The 23,539-nt window shown below is 43.3% G+C and overlaps 1 protein-coding gene across 4 annotated transcripts; it reads right to left on the bottom strand.

Moving 5' to 3' along the window:
- Positions 1-14,762: 14,762 nt before the first annotated feature.
- On the bottom strand, positions 14,763-20,667 carry LOC110521909 (paired box protein Pax-6-like). 4 transcript variants are annotated; one of them, XM_036969340.1, is made up of 8 exons: positions 20,485-20,667; positions 17,536-17,671; positions 16,997-17,164; positions 16,759-16,841; positions 16,381-16,537; positions 16,171-16,241; positions 15,799-15,943; positions 14,763-15,660 (listed from the first exon to the last, which is right to left on the bottom strand). In XM_036969340.1, exons 2-8 carry the CDS (start codon positions 17,621-17,623, stop codon positions 15,593-15,595), a joined length of 780 nt encoding a protein of 259 aa, XP_036825235.1. In that variant the 5' UTR covers positions 17,624-17,671; positions 20,485-20,667; the 3' UTR covers positions 14,763-15,592. The 4 variants fall into 4 exon arrangements, with proteins under 4 accessions (XP_036825235.1, XP_036825232.1, XP_036825234.1 ...); XM_036969337.1 differs by having other exon boundaries at positions 17,536-17,674; XM_036969339.1 differs by having other exon boundaries at positions 20,481-20,667.
- Positions 20,668-23,539: the final 2,872 nt, after the last annotated feature.

Raw genomic sequence — 23,539 nt, forward strand, 5'->3', positions numbered from 1 at the left:
AAATTATTATTATTTTTTCAATCTATACACAATATCCCATAATGACAATGCAAAAACAAACATTTTAGAAATGTTTGCTAATTTATTTAAATAAAAAACTGAAATATAACATTTACATAAGTATTCAGACCCTTTACTCAGTACTTTGTTGAAGCCCCTTTGGCAGCGATAACAGCCTTGAGTTTTGTTGGGTATGACGCTACATGCTTGGCACACCTGTATTTGGGGAGTTTCTCCCATTCTTCTCTGCAGATCCTCTCAAGGTCTGTCAGGTTGGATGGGGAGTGTTGCTGCACAGCTATTTTCAGGTCTCTCCAGAGATGTTCGATCAGGTTCTGACTGGACCACTCAAGGACATTCAGACACTTGTTCCGAAACCACTCCTGTGTTGTCTTGGCCTCAGTCTGAGGTCCTGAGCGCTCTGGAGTAGGTTTTCATCAAGGATCTCTCTGTACTTTGCTCCATTCATCTTTCCATCAATCCTGACTAGTTCCCCAGTTCTGCCACTGAAAAACATCCTCACAGCATGATGCTGCGACCACCTTGCTTCACCGTAGGAATGGTGCCAGGTTTTCTCCAGATGTGATGCTTGGCATTCAGGCCAAATAGTTGCATCTTGGTTTCATCAGACCAGAGAATCTTGTTTCTCAAGGTCTGAGAGTCTTCAGGTGCCTTTTGGCAAACTTCAAGAGGGATGTCATGTGCCTTTTACTGAGGAGTGGCTTCCGTCTGGCGACTACCATAATGTTTTGGTACCTTCCCCAGATCTGTGCCTTGACACAATCATGTCTCGGAGCTCTACAGACAATTCCTTCGATCTCATGGCTTGGGTTTTGCTCTGACATGTACTGTCAACTGTGGGACATTATATAGACAGGTGTGTGCCTTTCCAAATCATGTCCAATCAATTGAATTTACCACAGGTGGACTCCAATCAAGTTGTAGAAACATCTCAAGGATGATCAATGGACACAGGTTGCAGCTGAGCTCATAGCAAAGGGTCTGAATACTTATGTAAATATGGTATTTCTGTTTTTTCAAATGTGCTAAATGTCAACAAAGAAATTCACGTTGTCATTATGTGTTATGTGTGTAGACTGCTCAGGATTTTTTATTTATTTTATCCATTTTAGAATAAGGCTGTAACATAACAAAATGTGTAAAAAGTCAAGGGGTCTGAATACTTCTGAAGGCACTGTATTTCAACAAATGCCTTTCCAGGGGAGTATAATGTGTTGTACTTCTTTTCAGACAATAATGCTTGATGGCAGACATTTTTCCTGGAGTGGACTACATGGGGACCCAGCTTGTGCTGTTGGAGCTGTCTCCATCCCTCTCTAGATCGATAATATGCTGGATAAAGACTTGGGGGACTCCTACTGGACCCTGGACTTCCTGACGGGCCACCCCCAGGTGGTAAGGGTAGGTAACAACACATTCGCCACGCTGATCCTCAACACGGGGGCCCCTCAGGTGCGTACCCTACTGTACTCCCTGTTCACTCGTGACTGCACAGCCCCAGGCACAACTCCAACACCATCATTAAGTTTGCTGATGACACAACATCGGTAGGCCTGATCACTGACAACAACGTTGCAGCCTATAGGGAAGAGGTCAGAGACCTGACCGTGTGGTGCCAGGACAACAACCTCTCCCTCAACGTGATCAAGACAAATGAGATGATTGTGGACTACAGGAAAGAGAGGACCGAGCACGCCCCCATTCTCATCGACGAGGCTGTAGCGGAACTTGAGAGCTTCAAGTTTCTTGGCGTCCACATCACCAACAAACTAAAATGGTCCAAGCACAGCAAGACAGTCGTGAAGAGGGCACAACAAAACCTATTCCCCCTCAGGAGACTGAAATATTTGGCATGGGTCCTCAGATCCTCAAAAGGTTTTACAGCTGCACCATCGAGAGCATCCTGACAGGTTGCATCACTGCCTGGTATGGCAACTGCTCGGCCTCCGACCGCAAGGCACTACAGAGGGTAGTACATCACTGGGGCCAAGCTTTCTGCCATCCAGGACCTCTTTACCAGGCGGTGTCAGAGGAAGGCCCTAAAAAGTGTCAAAGACTCCAGCCACTCTAGTCATAGACTATTCTCTCTGCTACCGTACGGCAAGCGGTACTGGAGTGCCAAGTCTAGGTCCAAGAGGCTTCTAAACAGCTTCCACCCCCAATCCATAAGACACCTAAACAGCTAATCAAATGGCTACCCAGACTATTTGCTCCCCCCCCCCCCCCCCCCTGCCCGCCCCGGAACGCTGCTGCTACTCTCTGTTATTATCTATGCATAGTCACTTTAATGACTCTACCTACATGTGCATATTACATCAATTACCTCGTCACCGGTGCCCCCGCACATTGACATTGACTCTGTACTGGTACCCCCTGTATAAAGCCTCGCTATTGTTATTTACTGCTGCTCTTTCATTATTTGTTATTCTTTTTTTCCCTTATTTTCTTTACCCCTTTTTCTCCCCAATTTCGTGGTATCCAATTGTTGTAGTAGCTACTATCTTGTCTCATCACTACAACTCCCGTACGGGCACACAGCGCGCATCCAACCCGGAAGCCAGCTGCACCAATGTGTCGGAGGCTACACCGTGCTAACCCGGACGACTAGGCCAATTGTGCGTCGCCCCACGGACCTCCCGGTTGCGGCCGGTTACGACAGAGCCTGGGCGCGAACCCAGGGACTCTGATGGCACAAATTATTTGTTATTCTTATCTCTTACTTTTGCTGGTCTGCCTCTCTAACCTCTGTTTCTCAATCCTGGTGCTGGTGACCCAAAGGTGGGCATATTCTTATTTTGTCCAAACACTACACAGCTGATTCAAATGATCAATAGATCAAGCTTTGATTATAATCAGATGTGTTGTGCTAAGGCAAAAACTAAAATGTGCACCCTTTGGGTGTCACGCCTGCTCGCGCTCCTCCTCCCTGGCACTCGAGGGCATAAGAGAAGTAATGACTGAGTGTGGTGCCATGACTACAATGGTTCAAGCCAAGGTCGACACTGTGCCATTTTGTCCATAATTTTGCAAGGCACTTAACCCTCACAATTGCTATCCACCCAGGGGTGCAGCACAGCAGGTTGTTGAGAAAAGCAGAAGAACCATTTCCGTTTCTAAGCAATGGACAACAAAGTATCTGTTCTATCCATGTTCTTGTCACAAGATGACTCTTTGCGCATCTCTACACCTACACCACTGTTGCCTCCATTTCACCACTGTATAGGTATTTATTGTATTGTATTACACTGCCATTACTGTATGTATGGATACTATTTAATTGTGCTATGTAAACTATCCTGTATCTTCAGAACAAATAAACTGAGTTTATTACTATGCCTACTTAACTTGACACTGTGAAAGACTCTCTTACTATGCCTACTTTGAAAATTATTGTGACTGACTTGTTTATTGTGAAAGATTATAATTAGTCTCTCACAATATTACAATCGCATTATAGCATGTTTACTTTGCCAACAAATGAGAGCTGAAATGAGAGCTAAAATTATAACTTTAAACTTGAGATGGATTAAATGGAATACTAACTGAAATCTGGACACTGACAGGCCTATAACATCTCACATGTAGCCAAATATGAAATTAATTACGTATTTCTTGATACTCCAAATGGTATTTTTGTCTCTGGGAAAAGTGTGGTAAGATTTATTTCTTGAGCAAATGTGAATATGGATGGGAGTCTTATTCAGAGATTGATCGTTTTACATAACAGCTGTCAGTATTTCAAACACATAAAATATGGATCAATGACAAAGTGCATTCTTTCACTGTTTTTAATCTGAAAATGTTTGCAAGGGAATCATATTCAGGCTACCCTATTTAGAGCTATTGCGTTCCCTCCCTGGTCCCGTCAAGAGAAGCAACATTGATAGAGAACTTTACAGATGTCAGCTAGATGATCATTCTATCATTTAAGACAAAGAAAAAAGTTGTCCCACTGTCTATGCAGGTCATACAAGGAGGCTAAGGTGTCCGCTGCACAGCTCCCCTTATGCCAGTTGCTTCTCACCACTACCTAGGCCAAGTAGCCCAAGTTCTCTGAAGTGTCTGGCTAGCTAGCTCTCCTCCGACTTCTGTGTTCACCCAATGGTGCATTTGGCTGAGCATACTGCCCTCTGTAAAACCTTGCGGTCAGCAGCGGTGGAGTTGCCTTACCAGGCTGTGATGCAGCCCAACAGTATGCTTTCGATGGTGCTCCTGTAGAATACTGAGGGCCCTTGGGGACAGGCCAAATTTCTTCAGCCTCCTGAGGTTGTGTCACCGTCGTGCCTTCTTCACCACGGTGTCTGTGTGGTTTGATAATTTCGGCTCCTCAGAGATGTGTATGCAGAGGAACTTGAAGAAGGGGCATGCCCAGCCTGGTTCCTCCTGAAGTCCACAATCAGCTCCTTTATTTTACTGATGTTGAGAGTGAGGCTGTTTACCTGGCACCACGCTGTCAGAGTGCCTTCCTCCTCTCTGTAGGCCATATCATCGTTGTTGGTAATCAGGCCTACTACTGTCGTGTTGTTAGCGAACTTGCTGATGGAGTTGTGTGTGTGAGGCCACGCAGTTGTGGGTATACAGGGTGTATAGTGGGGGACTGAGGACGCACCCTTGTGGGGCCCTTGTATTGAGGAGGTAATATTGCCTACCTTCACCACCTGGGGACCGCACATCAGGAAGTCTAGGGCCCATTTGCACAGGGAGCTGGTTATACTCAGGCTGCAGTGTAGGCCTCCCGGTTTTCACTACCACCGGATCTTCAGAGATACTCAATCTTTCTACCCTTTTGACAGCCTCCGCATAGAACTTTCTCCTGCCTTGATTGTGGCAACCTCACTCTTTCCCCCTTATAGGGCACTCCAAGGATTGCACTGTTTATTATCTATGCATAGTCACTTCACCCCTACCTACATGTACAAATGACCTTGACTAACCTGTACCCCTGCACATTGACTCGGTACCGGTACCCCCTGTACATAGCCTCGTTATTGTTATTTTGTGTTACTTTTTTCTAATTTTTTACATTCGTTTATTTGGTAAATAGTTTCTTAACTCTTTCTTGAACTGCACTGTTGGTTAAGGGCTCGTAAGTAAGCATTTCACATGTATTCGGCGCATATGACAAATAATGTTTGATTTGAGTGCGTGCTCTTCACCACAGTTACATTTTGCTTCTTGACTATTCTCTTCTACTAAACATACAACATCTCCTTAATAGTGATCTTTCCCACATCTCAGCTTCTCTCGTGTGCAGTCACTTCTTGCATCTCCAAATATTTTACAGCAAGAACATTCTAAAGTCTGTTTACAAAATCTTTGACAGAATAGTACACACATCCCAGCTGCACTAGAGTAAGATGAGACTCCACATAACAAAAAAACACTAGAACAGACCAACTCTTCTCCTTCCTGCTGTTAACCATATGATTCATCAAACATGCATCAACCACTCCTGGAATTTTCATTAATAGAGTAATGTCAACATCATCCGAGACTCCAGACATTTCTCCATTGACAGGTGCCCTGCGCGGTAGCGCAAAGCATGATACATAATATCCATCAACTCAACTGATATCCAACACCCTTTTTTCCCTGATCCGCAGAAACCAGAACAAGCCTACTTCTCGTGATCGTCACTGATTCTACTTTACCCAATGCTTTCTCTATTTTGGATGTTTCGAACGAGTTCCACAAGTCGGGCATGTCACAGTTTAGTGTGAACCCCTTTTAACGCCACCCAACACAGGATTTAATGTTCTCCAGCACACAACCCCAAGACAGAAGACCAGGACAGGTAAGTATGCTCAAGGTACGTTCTTTATTTTCAATTCATAGGTTAACATGGATTGTACCCTGTTTCCCCACCTCCCACAGCACCCACGATTTCCCGGACTGTGTCGACACAGAAGAGCCTCCCCTCAGGAACGTTACCCTCCCCCGTACTCCCTCAGGTAAGTATCAGGCATGTAAAAGTGATACACTGCATTATTCTGATATGGCACTACAACAAGGTAGTTATTCTAAGGGAAGACACTGAAAACAATATGGTGAAAGGCACGACAATCTCACTCTGGTGCTGCACACAATATGGGACCTAACCCTGGCCCTACTCTACTCTGCTAACCTCTCTAAAGGACAAAATAGTGAGTTGGAAAGACAGACAAGACAACATATACAGGGTGGGGATAGGTTCTGGATTTGATGAGAACCATATCCCCACAACAATAAAATGGTAAACGTGTCAGTCTAGTGATATCCAGATCCGCACAGCTCCCTGTTCTAGAACGCGGACGGTCTGAGACTGCTTGGCGATGTCACCGATGGCCCCGCCTCCGGTGCTGAACGAGAAGAAGACAGACGGCAGGGAAACCTGCCGACAATAGTGATTTTCAGTGGTGTGGCAAAACAGTCCAGAGAGAGAAAGTACTGTAACACAGGAAGAATCACGTCCCTTACTTGGCGAAGCTAAAGCTCCTAGATTTGCGTTTGTACCATGCCTCTCTCAGTCCTGGTCCAGTGCAATCACAGCAAACAGACATTTGTACCCCGTTTTTCTCCCCAGTTTCGTGATATCCAATTGCGATCCAAATACGATCTTATCTCATCGCTGCAACTCCACAACGGGCTCGGGAGAGGCGAAGGTCGAGTCATGCATCCTCTGAAACATGACCCGCCAAACCGTGCCTCTTAACACCCGCCCGCTTAACCCGGAAGCCAGCTGCACCAATGTGCCAGAGGAAACATTGTTCAACTGACGACCGAAGTCAGCCTGCAGGTGCCCGGCCCGCCACAAGGATTCGCTAGAGCGCGATGAGCCAAGTAAAGTTCCCCCGGCCAAACCCTCTCCTAACGACGCTGGCCCATTGTGCGCAGCCCTATGGGACTCCCGGTCACGGCCGGTTGTGTGACAGCCTGGGATTGAACCTGGGTCTGCAGAGACGCCTCAAGAACTGTGATGCAGTGCCTTAGACTGCGCCACTCGGGAGGCCCAAGACATAGAAACGGAAAGTCATTCTCAACTCTCAACACCGAACAACACAAAACGCAGAGCTTTTAAAGGAAATGACAGCCAATCCCCAGCTATTAGCTAACTCCCTGCAGGCGCATATGATCACACCAGTCCAGCCACCCACTTATCTACCAATCCATCTCGTGACAGGCATATCCTTTTTTTTTTCAACAACAAAAATGACTCCTACCATACAAATGGGGTGTAGACCTTATTTCCCACAACAATTTTGCTTTTTTTTCCGTTCTTCTGCACCAAAGTCCATTCATCCTTATTTTCACCGCCATGAGGTTCAAGCACCACATCTGCTTCTACCAAACATAACAGCTGCAAATGTCCACTCTTTTTTTCTTCTTTAAAGTTTTATGGCAGACTACACCTATTGGTGTATTGCTGCCACCTACTGTACGGGGTCTTCTTTTATATTACTGCGGTTTGCAAATAAATGCTATAAGTGCATGCCGCCACCTACTGTTTTGGCTGTATATCAGCCCAAATAATTAACCAAATAAAACTAAACTAAATAAACCAAACTAAACTCAATGTACTCATTTATTCAGATTAAACTGCCAACGCCCATCCACTACCGGCTTTGGGGCCTGAGAAGGAAGAGCATCTTCGGAAAAGTCCTGGAAACCCAAAAACCTTTCAGCCGCAGATACTATTCTGCCCTACCAAGTAAATCATTTGGCCAAAAATTTTCATTTTTGCTTCATTAAATACATGCTTAATCAAATGGACAAGTATCCTGCCTCGTATTATGTTTTGGAGAAAATGGGGGTCATATTAGCAGTAACTGCAATAAGTTAGTGTGAAACCAAGGTAAATAAAAGCAGTTTTTCTTAGTTCCACGATATGAGCAGTTACTGCCTTTTTGCTTGGTAAGGCAGTATTATGTCCAGTTTCTTGGACTTTTTGTTTGTTTGTACAGTTCAATTAATCACATGTGCAATAAAGACCATAAAATCCACCTTCACAATCAGCATATCAGTTTCCCTCACCTGTTGAACAACACTCTGAATCTCCACAGACTGCAGAGCATCGACCGCCACTTCTTTAGCTCCCTTTGCTCCTTCAACTATTTCATGTGCCAACGTGTAGGAGACCTGCTGTATAGTCCTGACGCTTGTCACTTCATACTACTTTACCCTAACCGGGCACTCCGGGGATTTGGGAATGTGGCTGCCATCACAATTACAACATCGTACAGCCTCAGATTCTTCAACAACATTTCTTCGGCACACACTTGATACATGTCCATACCTTTTACAATTCCGGCAAACAACGGCTTGGACATAAAAGATGTCCGCTCTCTTAAAGTGGAAGCTCTTTTTATGCCACTTCGATACAGTTACACCAGCAGTTCCCAAACGATGTGGGGTCGCCTGGTATGAAAATAGGTTTGCAGGAGAATTTTCAAAATCCTGAAGAAAAAAAAAAATGAATTTATCTAGAAGATCAAATTCAACCAGAGAGCGCCCTTAGATCATGGGAAAAGGCTGCACTTCACAGTTGCCTCATTCTCACGGTTATTGGCTAGACCAGCCACTCTATGAAACCACACATTATTGCAGGGACTTTGTGTCAGGAGAATTCTATACTCCTGTTCATTTATCAATTCAATTAAGTTACCCTTAGTCTGTTATATCAGGATTTGTAAGATACTGATAGAAAAGGAAACAGACAGAGGCCCAGTCTACCAAAATTAAATGTTTATTCACGGGAACGTTCTGACGTGTACAGTACAGGACCTTAAATTTATAGTGACACACATACTTCCACACCAACCATCAAATCCGCCCGCCAATAGAGCCTAGGGGAGTACGTGAGAATAGTGTCTTCCTACCCTCCCCTAAGATAGGGAGAGACCTGGGACTGGGAAGTTCTCAGTGTCCCAGCCAAGGTCTCCCCGGATCTGGCTCAGACAGATCTGTTCCCAAAACGTTGATTCTGACTAAAACCACACACAGTATTATAATGTAATCATCGAATGAGTCTAACACTTACACACATGTATTATAATAATCTAATGATTCAAATTAATTTCACACAATCACATGGTATCAGACCTATGGTTTCAGGACTGTAACATTCTAATCATTTATTAAAACACATTTCCTTATCACTTTGATATTACTGGCCACAATTGATATGGTGAAAACGATGTGTGGGGAGGCAGAGGCACAGGATCTCACATCAATACCTTTGTCAGATAACACTGTTGAACAAATCATTTATGCTGTTACTAGCAATCAAGAAGAAACTCTGACTGAAGGTGAAGTTTATGCTCAACAAATGGACGTTAGCTGTGAGGACCAAGATGCCCATGTATTGACTTTTGTTTACTGTACATGTCGGGGGATGCTATTCATGAGGACATATTGTTCTGTCTCACAAATCCCGAGTATGGAACAACACTAGATGTGTGCTGCGTGAATATATTGACGAAAACCAGATTCCAGGGGATCGAATGGTGGGCTTTTGCATAGACGGGGCTCCATCTATTACTCTCTCTGCCATATAGACGCATTGTATGATACACAGAGCGCTACTGGCGGCAGAAGAGCTAAGCACAGATCTCGGAGACATACTGCAGCAGGTAACTTCGATTGTAAACTACGCACGCATGTTCGCAAAACTAGGTGGAGATATGGGATCAGAGCATGACAATGTTCTTTTTGTTATCGAGGGTGAGTGTTGGAAAGATTTTTCACATGGAGAGAGGAACTGTTGTCTTTCACAATGGATGTAAAAAACAACAAAAAACATGTTGACTTTCTGTGTAATGAAAAGATCATGTGTTTCCTTGCCTATATAAAATACATACAGTATTTGCAAGCATACAAGGGAAATACAAAAAACCGAGTGATCGATTCAGAGGAAATAATTCTTATTGGAGAGTCTTTCAAAAGCTAACCATAGCCCCTTCCCTCGGCTGTGCAGGTTTCTAACAGAAAACAACATTGTAAGTGTCCCACACGACTGATGACTGCTCAACTCCAACGCTTGGAAGAGCACTTTGGGACCTACTTCCCAATCCATTTGACTGTGATCCTGGCTCAGTTGACATGTGGGTAAGGGAAATCGAACATCTGACCGAATGCATTACGGAGGAGGAGTTTTTTGGCTGCAGTCCAAACACTTAAAAGACACACATAGGACCCTCAGCCCTCAGATTAAGTTCTGATGACGTATCATGATGTCTGACGAGTATACACTTGCAGGGCTAGAGAGGAAGGAATGGTTTTTAAATGGACCGCCCTTGGCCCGGAAATTTGTCACTCGTTCATCCCGCGATGATTGTGTTTTCTGCCACCGGTAGCTTGTGGGTGCTTTATATATGCGACAGTCAATTATGATTGTGTAACAGTACAAATTTAGACCGTCCCCTCGCCCATACCCGGGCGCGAACTAGGGACCTTCTGCACACATCAACAGTCACCCTCGAAGCATCGTTACCCATCGCTCCACAAAAGCCACGGCCCTTGCAGAGCAAGGGGAACAACTACTTCAAGGTCTCAGAGCAAGTGACGTCACTGATTGAAACGCTATTTAGCGCCCACGCTAACTAAGCTAGCCGTTTCACATCCGTTACACTCACCCCCCTTTTGACCTTCCTCCTTTTTTTCCGCAGCAACCAGTAATCCGGGTCAACAGCATCAATGTAACAGTATAATTTTAGACCGTCCCCTCGCCCATACCCGGGCGCGAACCAGGGACCTTCTGCACACATCAACAGTCACCCTCGAAGCATCGTTACCCATCGCTCCACAAAAGCCGCGGCCCTTGCAGAGCAAGGGGAACAACTACTTCAAGGTCTCAGAGCAAGTGACGTCACTGATTGAAACGCTATTTAGCGCCCACGCTAACTAAGCTAGCCGTTTCACATCCGTTACAATTGCATGTCTACTTATATGAACTATAGAATTATTAATATGCCTACTGTATGATAGCTTGCAAATGAATTCGCTAACTGACGTTAGCATGCCTAGCTGGAACTTCTGAAGAAGGAACATTTTTTATTTCTACAATTTCCAAAAGCTAACCAAACAAAAACATAATTACTTTTAGGAGACGTGTTTGTGCCATCATGTGCATTACTAGTACAATTTCTAACCTTTTTACATTCATTTTTACTTAAACATGTATGCTGACTTCTCTGTTGATGTTGTTTTAACATTTTGACTGATTTTTCTTAGTAAATGTACAATCATCGCAAATTTAATTATGGGGAGTTTACGTTGAAAACTGAGGGGTTTACGTTGAAAATGTTGAAAACTTCCCTTGCTTTGCTCATCATTTGGACCGCCATCCAAGATGGTAACAGGGATTCCCCAAGGGCATGAGGCGAGGGTAAGTGGATGAGGGTGGGTCTTTTATGAGTTTGAAATGCAGCCTATGTTCCTGTCTCAAAGGGAATACCATGCCGTCTCACTCTGAGCAATAATGCCGCGTACAAACAACTGGGAACTCAGAAATCTCAGACTTCCGACTTCAGTGTTTTTAAGACAACTGGGATCTCGAAAAAAAAATCTCAGACTGAGAATAATCCTTTTGAATGGTCATTGCAACTCGGGATCTCGGGCCTCTTTCTAGAGCTCCGGCTTTACGACCTGAAAATCACTGACGTCACCATCAGTGCTCTAGTCTGCATTAAAACCAAATCTCTATCCAGTTTGGACGTGACAGCAGAGATGAGGTGCGCACTGTTGACCACGCCCCCTGACTTTTGAGAAGCTCTGACGCGACATGCGTCACGCATACCCATCTCATTAGTGGTGGTGAGATAAGATTATGTCAGACTAATTTCCAATTTACTTTTATAGCCACACATTAGAGGTATGTGAAGGTAAGTTGAGAAAACGATCAGAAATAATATTAGAATGTTTTCCAATTGACTCCCATAGCCCCAAATGAAAAAGTAAACATTGGCTGTTAATTACAGATTTTTTTTGATGTGGTTGGGGTCCTGAGAATTTTCAGATATCAAAATGGGGTCATGAGCCAAAGAAGTTTGGGAACCCCTGAGCTTCACAGCACTTCGATACAGTTAGTTTTCGTAGCAGATTAGGAGAACTAACCCTAACCCTACTCCTTTTCCTAACCTTAACCTACATTTCCTAACCTGCTATGTTAATTATCACAATCTGCTGCGTAAATTCTCCCAATCTGCTAGGAAAAAGTCACGTCTGGTCGTAGCTGTATCTAGGTGGCGTGAAAAGAGTTTCTCATCTCCTTACAGTAGTGCATTCAAAGATCAATCAACATTTTTCGAACTATTGATTCATTGGATTTAGTTCAATTTTAGGTTATAAAATATCAAAAAGTAATAAAAAAAACCAGCACAGTTTTCATTATGTATCATACTATTTATTAGTAGCCTGTACAGGCTGTACATATACTCATCAATAAATACATGACATGTATCTAACATCAATGGCATGGAATCGTTGTGAGGTCCAATGAATATTTAACCAATTATGAAGTTTACCACAAAAAGCAAGGTGTTGCTGTTTATGATGATGATCAAGAGTCTTATGAAATGCTCTCTTAATTTTGATGACACCCCCCCAACACCCAAACACACACTTGCTGCAGAATCCTCAGCACGGCCCCCCCCAAACCCTGCCCAGCGTCAGCTTAAAATCAGACACTGGTACAAGGATTGGGAGAGGCTGTACAGAGAGAGACTGTACAGAGAGAGACTGTACAGAGAAAGAGAGCGAGAGAGTACTACATGACAGACAGGTTTGAAGGAATATTGAAAACACTGCTGATAAGACCATGCTCCGGAATGGAATGATAGAAAAAAGTCTGACCACCTTCAGGATATATGAGTTACAAACAGAAGTACATAAACAAAGTACATTCAAACAAATACTGAACAGAACATACAAATAAATGCCACTGCAATGATACGGAAATACAGTGTAATTAACAAAAACATTATGGAGCTCTTTCTCCAGACAGCCAATCTCTTTCACTAACTCGCTCTCCCTCTCTTTCTGTTGTTTTCTAAAGTCTCTGCATGGACAGTTTCCTAACTTGCTTCTTGTCGTGCTCTTCTTACCGCTTACGCCTTCACAGCCATTCCCTCGCCGTCATGTTGAACACATTAAGCAAGTCCTCTCTCTCTTTCTTCTTTTTAATTTAGCCTGGCACTCATCTTCCTGTCTGCCCAATGCCCTGTCTCGTGCCCTTCTCCCTCTCTACGTCTCCGCTCCCTCTATCTATCCCCCTGTCCTGCCCTCCCTATCTCCCCCCAAATCACTATTCCTCTGAGCCAGGACCAATGGGGAGCCAGCTAGCAGGGTGAGGCATTTCCTTTGTGACAGGAAGCTGGGGGGGGGGGGGGGGTGATAGAGACTAGAGAGAGAGATAATGAGTGAGAGATAATGAGTGAGAGAAGGATGGAGGGGGTGAAGAGAGGGCTAGATGTCAATGTTGAAAATTCACCCTAGAGATACAACTCTTGGTGGACTGTGTTCATTACCATCATACAGTATAAGAGTAGATGATGTATGCTTCTTTGATTACTTTGACTGAACTCACTCTAAAACCTGATAGGCAGCAGTGCTTTTTTACACCAAGGAAACTCTTCCTGTCCTCTGGTAATGTCATAAGAGAGTGAATACAAAACACATACTGTGACCCTTGTGAAGTTCAAGAGTGTATGTTCAAAGTTGAAAGTGGTTTGAAGTGAGGTCAAGTTTAGCTGGAGAGAGAGAGAGAGCGAGAGAAGTGTTTGAGTGGGCAAGACCAAGAAGAACGGAGTAGAAAGCGGGATGGGAAAGATGTGATAGAGTGATAGACAGAGGGCCATGTTCAAAGACCGACAGTAGATAAGTGCTCTCTGATAGAAGTTGAGTTGATGGGTTGGGTGGGTTAGGAGGAAGAGACAGTCCATAGGGGATAGTGGGGATGTGATTGTTTGAGCAGGGGTTAAGAGTGTCTTGCGTGCAACATCCTCTCGGAATCTCCATACCTCGTTAACTCTGAATCTAATTGCACAAATTTAAACATTGCCACGGAAACCCACAAATAATTATGTTAGCATATAGGACCTAATATGGGCATGGCTGTGACTGGGTGTTTGTGTTGATTGTGAATATCAAGATTACAAGAACAGTATATGGAATACATATACACAGTTTGTGGGTATGTGTGTGTGTGTGTACATGCGCGTGTGTGTGTGCACATTCATGCCTGTGTGTGTGAGTGTACACATTCATATGTGTGTTTGTGCGTGCATTTGCTAGTTTGTACGTGTGTGTTTCATGTCCTTGTGAGAATTGGTTTGTCAGTCAGTGAGCATTATTTACAGTGGGTGTGGTGATGTGAGTAACAAAAACAGGAAATCCACAGTCACATAGGCAGGAAATGCTCCTGCTCAGTGACAGAGTGAGAAATAAACCAAAGCTAAAGACCATAGAATACACAAGCTTCACCAGAAGTCTCTGAGGGGTGGTTCACTAACATAGATCAATATGTTACTGAAGATTTGGTAAATATTCTCACATTGAAATTAGCCAAAGTCTTTTTGTGTTCAGAAAGAAAGCCACATCAGGATTCCTCTCTTTCCAGCCATTATTTCCCTGTTTGTACAGTATATGTGGTGTAAATTCACTTGGATCGATTGATTTAAAAATAAGTGCAATGCACATTCCAACTCTTACATTAATCAAGCTAACCGTCTTATTACTGATAAATTACTGTTAAATAACAGGCATTGTTTAGTTTCACATTTAGATTTTATTTCTTTGTTCGAACAGCTTCACAAAAAGGGAATACACTGAAATGATTAGCAGTTTACACGAAATGCAACTACACACATACAAACACTCACTCATGCCTGCACGTACACTCACACACGCACACACACACACGCACACACAGTGCTAAATGTACAGGTGAAGGAAAGGATTTTAGAAGGGGTAGGATTGCAAAAGTCCGATTGATAGAAAGGAATGGAGAGAGGAGGAGGACAAAAATATGGCATCACAGTAACATCCTTATTCACTAGTATTGGTTTTTGATTGTCTTCAACTCTCCTAGGTCATTGGTTACATTAATCCCTGCTGGACTGTCATTGATTAAATGAAATCCATGCTTGACTATGATTGGGGATTTCATTTCAATGCTTGATTGTCTGTTTGATCTGAACAAACATCAAAAGGATTGAGTGAGTGAGTGAAAGAGTGAGTGAATCTGCTGGGATCCAGTTCCAGTTCATCATTTGATGGCATTGTACGCTGAGATCAAGCTTAATTGTAATTACTAGTCCAGTACCAATACTTGATTGTCATCGGCTGCTTCAGGCCCATACTAGATTGTCATTAGTGGTTCCATGGCCCATCCATGATTGTCATTGGCTGTTGCAGGTCATTGATACTTTTATTGGTAGTTTTTGTCATTATTAGAATGACTGATTGTAATCGCTTTGGATTGTAACGGATTGGGTGTTTGCGTATCTTAGTCTGTCACAGTCACAGTGAATAGGTGGATCTTCAGATACTGGCAGGTCTGGTGGTGATCTAGTGTCATGCCGTAACTGTGTTATTCTCACTGGAGTCTGGTCCAGTACTGACCTAAGTCCTGCTCACTACCCGACACACCAGGAGAGAGATATCCTGGGAGACAGACAGAGAGAGACAGAGAGACAAAGAGAAAGAGAAACAAAAGACAAGAAGGATGAGTTGGCAAAGTGGCACCTAAACTAAATACTAGATCTTCACAGACACACATGCACACATGCTGCAGAGACTCACCTGTGTTGGAGCTGGCAGAGTGAGGGGGAGGCAGGTGAGGAGAGGGGTAAGAGAGGGAGTCAAACTTCCGGGCCAGGGGGGGAGGAGAGGAGGGGGAGGGAGGGAGCATGCAGGGGTAAGAAGGAGCGGACTGTGGTGGCAATGACTGGAGAGACAGAGAGAGAGCAAAGAGAAGAGGAGAGAGTGACAGGAACAGGACATGCAGGAAGAGAAAAGAAAAGAGAGAAGATTGTTAACCAGTGATAGGACTGATGAGACAGAACAAAGATTCAGTGAAAGTTTTGGTTGAAAATGAAGGACCAATAGTCATGTTAACAATGAACGACATGGGGTTCATAGCACAATAAAAAAATAAACATTTGTTGAATTTACCTGCATATTGGAGAAGACTGAGAGAGAGCCGTAGCCTGAGAGAGAGTTGTCACTGCGACTGTGCATTGAGGCTTCATCAAGAAACACAGAAATGTTTTAAAATAATATTGTATACAGTAATACACACACATACACGCATACTGTACATTAACACACAAACACACACTTGTATACCTACAAACATATTTCAAAAAATGAATGGTTTCTTACCTGAGCTGTTGCCATGGTGAGAGTGATAGACACCTGTGTTGAAGGAGGTGCTGAGGGGGGCGTGTGCCTGAGAACAGGAAGTCCCGCCCCCTGACCTCTTCTGATTGCGCAACTTCTCCTCCCTCCTCCATTTGGCTCGCCGATTGGAAAACCACACCTGTCAATCAACCAATCAACCAATCAACCAAACTAACCATTCAGGTGTGTTTTTGTTGGAATATAACAAATATATGAAAACTGGTGGTCCCAGAGGACTGGTTTGAGAACTGCTCAGGTACACTTTGGTAGTAGCTGCCATACTCTGAGCTGGCCACTAGGGGGAGTAAAGGATAAGAATAGAGACGGAGGGTTATACAGACGGAGTGAATGGTTGGTTACCTGAATGCGAGCCTCTGGAAGGTCGATTTTAGCTGCCAATCTCTCTCTGGCAAAGACATCTGGGTAATGTGTCCGTTCAAACTCTGTAAGGTGGAGAACATTTTGTCAAGAAGCCCACAATGTTTCACATTAACACACACATGCCCGTGGCATTAAACGTAGCTTGTCCTTCATGTTTATTACTATAATTTAATTGAATCTCCACAGGCCTCACTGAAGCCTGGGGCTGGGGTTAGACCTTTCTCCAGCGCGTCAATCTGCTCCTGGGTGAAACTAGTGCGATTCCTCTGGAGCTTTCTCTTCAGCTGGAGGTGATGCTGTGCGTCCTCTGCCTCATCCCTCTCTCTTTGCACTCCTTCTCCTCCTCCTACCATCCGCACACTCACGTCATCCACCACACAGCCATCTAATGGAAAGGGGAGAGAGATTGTTCTAGAACAGAAGGATAATTGAAGCTCTTTTCTTGGTGAAATGAGTGTGTGTTTGTGTGTGTGTGTGTGTCCACCGTTACTGTCTGCCTGAGTGTAACAAGCATTTATGCATTCTCCATATCTCCACATGTACGTATACATTTCACTGTTTTGTGTTTGTGCACTCTGTCTCTGTAGGTGTGTGTGTGTGTGTGTGTGTGTGTGTGTGTGTGTGTGTGTGTGTGTGTGTGTGTGTGTGTGTGTGTGTTGTAGCTGTTGACACGCTGTTTCTGCTCAGTCGTGGAAGATTCTCCAGCTCACCCTACGCTGACTCCACGAGTCACACAAACACACACACTATCTGTACCGTGCTGTGTTGGTTGATGGTACCAGTTGTTTGGCCCAGTCCAGCTGGAGGTGTTCTGTAGATTCAGCATGCTGAGTTTCTCACACATAACACTTCCCCTTCACCTTCTCTCCTCCAATAAGAACACAGATCAGAACTACTGGAAGATGGGGAGGAGGAGATAAAGAGAGGTGGAGGAAGAGGAGAGAAAGGTAGAGGAAATAAGTGATAAGGTACATACACTACCGTTCAAAAGTTTGGGGTCACTTAGAAATGTCCTTGTTTTTGAAAGAAAAGCAAATTTTTTGGTCCATTAAAATAACATCTGATTGATCAGAAATACAGTGTAGACATTGTTAATGTTGTAAATGACTATTTTAGCTGAAAACGTCTGATTTTGTTTTATGGAATATCTACATAGGTGTACAGAGGCCCATTATCAGCAAACATCATCCCTGTGTTCCAATGGCACGTTGTGTTAGCTAATCCAAGTTAATCATTTTAAAAGGCTAATTGATCATTAGAAAACCCTTTTCCAATTATGTTAGCACAGCTGAAAACTGTTGTGCTGATTAAAGAAGTAATAAAACTGGCCTTCTTTAGACTAGTTGAGTATCTGGAGCATCAGCATTTGTGGGTTCGATTACAGGCTCAAAATGGCCAGAAACAAATAACTTTCTTCTGAAACTAGTCAGTCTATTCTTGTTCTGAGAAATGAAGGCTATTCCATGCGAGAAATTGCCAAGAAACTGAAGATCTCGTACAATGCTGTGTACTACTCCCGTCACAGAACAGCAAAAATTGGCTCTTACCAGAATAGAAAGAGAAGAGGGGGGTGCACAACTGAGCAAGAGGATAAGTACATTAGTGTGTAGTTTGAGAAATAGATGCCTCACAAGTCCTCAACTGGCAGCTTCATTAAATAGTACGTACAAAACACCAGTCTCAACGTCAACAATGAAGAGGAGACTCCGGGATGCTGGCCATCTAGGCAGAGTTCCCACTCTTTCTATTCTAGTTAGTGCCAGTTTGCCCTGTTCTGTGAAGGGAGTAGTACACAGCATTGTACGAGATCTTCAGTTTCATGGCAATTTCTCCCATGGAATAGCCTTCATTTCTCAGAACATGAAGAGACTGACGAGTTTCAGAAGAAAGTTCTTCGTTTCTGGCCATTTTGAGCATATAATCGAACCCACAAATGCTGATGCTCCAGATACTCAACTAGTCTAAAGAAGGCCAGTTTTATTACTTCGTTAATTAGCACAACAGTTTTCAGCTGTGTTATCATAATTGCAAAAGGGTTTTCTAATGATCAATTAGCCTTTTAAAATTATAAACTTGGATTAGCTAACACAACGTGCCATTGGAACACAGGAGTAATGGTTGCTGATAATGGGCCTCTGTACGCCTATGTAGATATTCCATTAATAATCAGCCGTTTCCAGCCACAATAGTCATTTACAACATTAACAATGTCTACACTATATTTCTGATCAATTTTATGTTATTTTAATTGACAAAAAATGAGCTTTTCTTTCAAAAACATGGACATTTCTAAGTGACCCCAAACTTTTGAACGGTAGTGTACATTTGGAGAGAAAGAGAGACACACACACTTGTGCATTAGCCTCCCACGGCAACACACGGGGAGTTCATTACAAACACACTCAGTAATTAGGAGCTACATCCCCTCCACTCTGACACTGACTATACACACACGCATGAGAGGAGAGAGTAACACTGTCAGCTACCATTAACCACACAGGCAGAACACAACCCCAGACACTAACTACACTCATGATACACAGTCACAAAGTAGGGACCAAAACACTCACAACATTACACACATTACTATACACACTCGGACTATGATGCACACACAGACAGACGGGGAGCGTAAATATGTATGCACAACACTAAAGCTATACTAGTGATACAGGGGAGCAGAATTACACACCTGTAATACACCTGTAATACACCTGTAATACACCTGTAATTCTCACAACACCGCATTACTCTAACCTTAAACCTAACTTCACATTCATATGGTGCACTGAAAGGAGGGACAAAAGTACATACAACAATACACACTGACTATGTGTGATAGTGATACCGGTATACATAGAATTGGAGCAGAAATACTCACAACACTGTCGTTAACACTGTAACTATACTCTAATGACACATGATGATGGAGAAATAGAACAACTAAACACTCAATGGACATTGGAGAAATACACAACAATAGGCCCTAATACAGTAGCGATGGAAGATACTAACAACTCACAACACTGGACACAGATTGTGGGGTAAAATATGCCCTAACACTATACACTTCACTTTACAGTTGATTCATTGATCCATTAATCAAGTATTAGGATTAAGACTGGAATAGATGGGGACGAGACAATTAGAATAAATAAATCTTGCCTTTTATTCAAAAGTTGTGAGTGTGCTGTGCATTGATGGACTCCCAACAATGACTGCAACCAGGTATCATAACCAGCACAGAGCCATACCGGTTAAAAGCATAAGACACCGGACACCGACAGGCAGATTTCATAAATCATTATTAGCAGACCTTTAGCTTGAATACATACAAAGTAAAGTGGGTAAAGGTTATACATTACAGAAGAAGAGGAGAAACCCTGAAACATCAGCGAGTGAGAGCTAGTTCTCTGGCCATATATTCATAAATCTTGCTAGAGGGGTGTATCTCTACCTATTTTGGCTCACAGTGCCTTTCCGTATGTCTACGTCGAGTCAAAGATCAAGTTATCTTGGTTCCGTGTGGTTTCACCCTCTCTAGTCTAGTTGGTACTTTCGCTATCTCTCACTGTCTGTCATAAATAGTTCCTTTATGTTTCGTTCAAATTTGTCTTGTTCTCTTATTCGGTCTCTGTCTGTGTCTGTCTCTCTCCCGCAACATTAGTGTTGGTTGACAAGTTTAGTGAAAGGACACTCACCTACTCAAGAGAGAGGATGCCGATGGTTTTCCAAACTTGCGTTTCTCTAGTCTTGCCACTGTTTCTAAGGTTTCTCTCTTCCTCCTCTTCCTCTCTTTCGTTATACCGTCATCCCTCTCCCCTGACCTCGCTTTTGTTGACTGTGTGTGCAAAGCAGGGAGGCGAGCCAGAGAAGAGATGGAGAGAGTTAGACAGAGCGAAAGAGAGGAGGCGAGGGAGGGGGGAGTGGGCCAGGGAGAGAGAAACAAGTCTGCAGGCACTCTGGTCCTCGGAGCGATGGATAGAGAGGGAAAGAGAAGGAGGAGGGAGGGAGGAAGAGGGATGACACACAGACTCAGTGTCAGTGTCAGGTCTGGAGTTAATGCCAGGAAAAGGGGTGATGGAGAGAGAGAGTGAGAGAAAGAGAGAGAGAGACGAGAGTAAGGAGGGAGGGGTGGTAAAGGTATGGAGAGAATGGAAGAAACGTGAAGGGAGGGTGAAGGATGAAGGGAGGATGATGATCACCTATATCAATTTTAAAACGAGGCCTAGTAACGCTTTATTTGAAGGATGGCTTCTAAACATTATTCAATAGTGTACCCAATATTATGTAAAAGCCATATAATTCATGATCTATATGATTACATGCCCTTGTAATGAATTTTGTTAGACATGCACCGGTATTTACTTGTTTATAAATGTATAACAAATGATATATAAACGGTCTATGAATAACAACCTACTTAATACAGGCTTATAAGCCATTCATAAGAACACCGTAGGTAAAGCTTTAAAGCTGAAATGTGTTTGGCCTCATAGTGTTCCAAAGGGTTGGACTGTAGAGAGAAACTCTGACCTTTCGGATACAGAGGACAGGGAGAGAGAGACCACTGGCCCAGTTCTTCCTCTTTCGAGAGAAACTGTATACATTTACATGTGCAAATAAGAAGGAAAGGGTCGCATTCTAAGAACACACAGTTATAGCCATAGTACAAACACTTTGAGGAATACACTTTCATACACAGTACTTTGATAATTTTTTACACACACACATACACACACACACACACCAGTGACACCCTCACACACCAACTTGGTCAGTTGCTATCCTTACAGACTAAGATGTGAGGCCCCTCCCCACATTCACAAACCCTACACAGTACAAGCTGCCAAATACGCACGTGTGCTACGGCATGTTTGGCTTGGTTTCTCTCTGACTACACTTTGTCACTCGTGACACTATATTTGCATATTTCATTGGATTAGCCCAGAGAACTAGAGAGTCCTTGACAGTACAACAATGAGAAGAGAGAATGCATCTACAGTTTGAGCAAACTTATGTTGAGTCCTGTAGGGTAATACATCTGTAATGTAATAGAATATAGTGGAGATGTATTGAGGAGAACTCTATTACTCAAATCCCCTTTATCCATCTTTAGTCTTATTCAGTGTCTGCTGAGTTAGAGAGCTCACTATGTTTTACAGTCATAATACAGCATCTCTTGCCTGATATTCTAAAAAACTACACTGCAAACAGATATTTTGGGGGAGGTAGACTGGAGTGTTTGTTTTTTCGTAACACACAAGGTTGGGGTCAATTCCATTTTAATTCAGGAAGTGCCGAAAAAAGGAGGATCCCGCACACTGCTCTTGATAGTATCACTGCTCTTGATAGTATCACTGCTCTTTAGTAAGATTTACGTATCGTCAGAAGTGCCTAATTTACTTTCAATAAGGAGGAGTTTTCACGTCTTGATTTTGGATTTTCTAATGATCTGAATTGATTGAATTGAAATACTACTGACCCAAACCTTAACAGAAGTGCACAACTACTTCAAGAACAACTACTTCTAGAAGACAGAGAGAGAATGGAATGTTATTATGAAGTCTATAGAAAAAACAAAGAGGACTTAAGTATGACTATAATATTAGAAGAAGAAGAAAGGAGGACAGAGGGAGAGAGACGGGAGGAGGGGGGAGGTGGAGAAGGAGGGTGCCAACATGTTTTATTTCCGGTTGACAAAACTCTGCGCTCTCTGGCTCCCTCCCTTCTTTCCTTCCCTCCCTCCCATCTTTCCTTCCCTCCCTCCCATCTCAACCTCTCTCTCTCTCTGTCATTCTCTCTCTGTCACTGGCTACAGAGAATAATCTGAGGTAAGAGATAGATGACAGAAAAAAGAAGGGATTTTTTTTCCATAAACAATGAAGTAAGAGAATAGAAGATATCTCTGGAAATGTGTTTTAGATGTTTCTATGCATGCCGTCTTTGTGTGAGTGAGTTTATGGGCATACGTGTACACTGTATCTTGTGTGTATACCTGTATGCATAAGTGTGTGCAGGGCAGGCTCCAGTCATAAGCAGTCACTTAGAGCCCCAATCCCCCCCAAATATAAACGCAACATGTAAAGTGATGGTTTCATGAGCTGAAATAAAATATCACCATATGCACAAAAAGCTTATTTCTCTCAAATTTTGTGCATTTTTTTACATCCCTGTTAGTGAGCATTTCTCCTTTGCCAAGACAATCCATTAAACAGCATGATCATTACACAGATGCACCTTGTGCTGGGGACAATAAAAGGCCACTCTAAAATGTGCAGTTTTGTTGTACAACACAATGCCACAGATGTCTCAAGTTTTGAGGGAGCGTGCAATTGGCATGCTGACTGCAGGAATGTCCACCAGAGCTGTTGCCAGAGGATTGAATGTTCAGTTCTCAACCATAAGCCACTTCCAATGCCATTTTAGAGAATTTGGCAGTACTCACACCGGCTCACAAACTAATTTCAAAATCATGGGCATTAATTAGTTGGTCCCTCCTTTGCTGCTATAACAGCCTCCACTCTCCTGGGAAGGCTTTCCACTGTTGGAACATTGCTGCGGGGACTTGATTCCCTTCAGCCACGAGCATTAATGAGGTCGGGCATTGATGTTGGGCGATTAGGCCTGGCTCGCAGTCGGTGTTCCAATTAATCCCAAAGGTGTCGGATGGGGTTGAGGTCAGGCCTGTGTGCAGGCCAGTCAAGTTCTTCCACACCGATCTCGACAAACCATTTCTGTATGGACCTCGCTTTGTACA

The sequence above is a fragment of the Oncorhynchus mykiss genome, chromosome 30 (genome assembly GCF_013265735.2).
Source record: "Oncorhynchus mykiss isolate Arlee chromosome 30, USDA_OmykA_1.1, whole genome shotgun sequence".
Taxonomy (NCBI): Eukaryota; Metazoa; Chordata; class Actinopteri; order Salmoniformes; family Salmonidae; genus Oncorhynchus; species Oncorhynchus mykiss.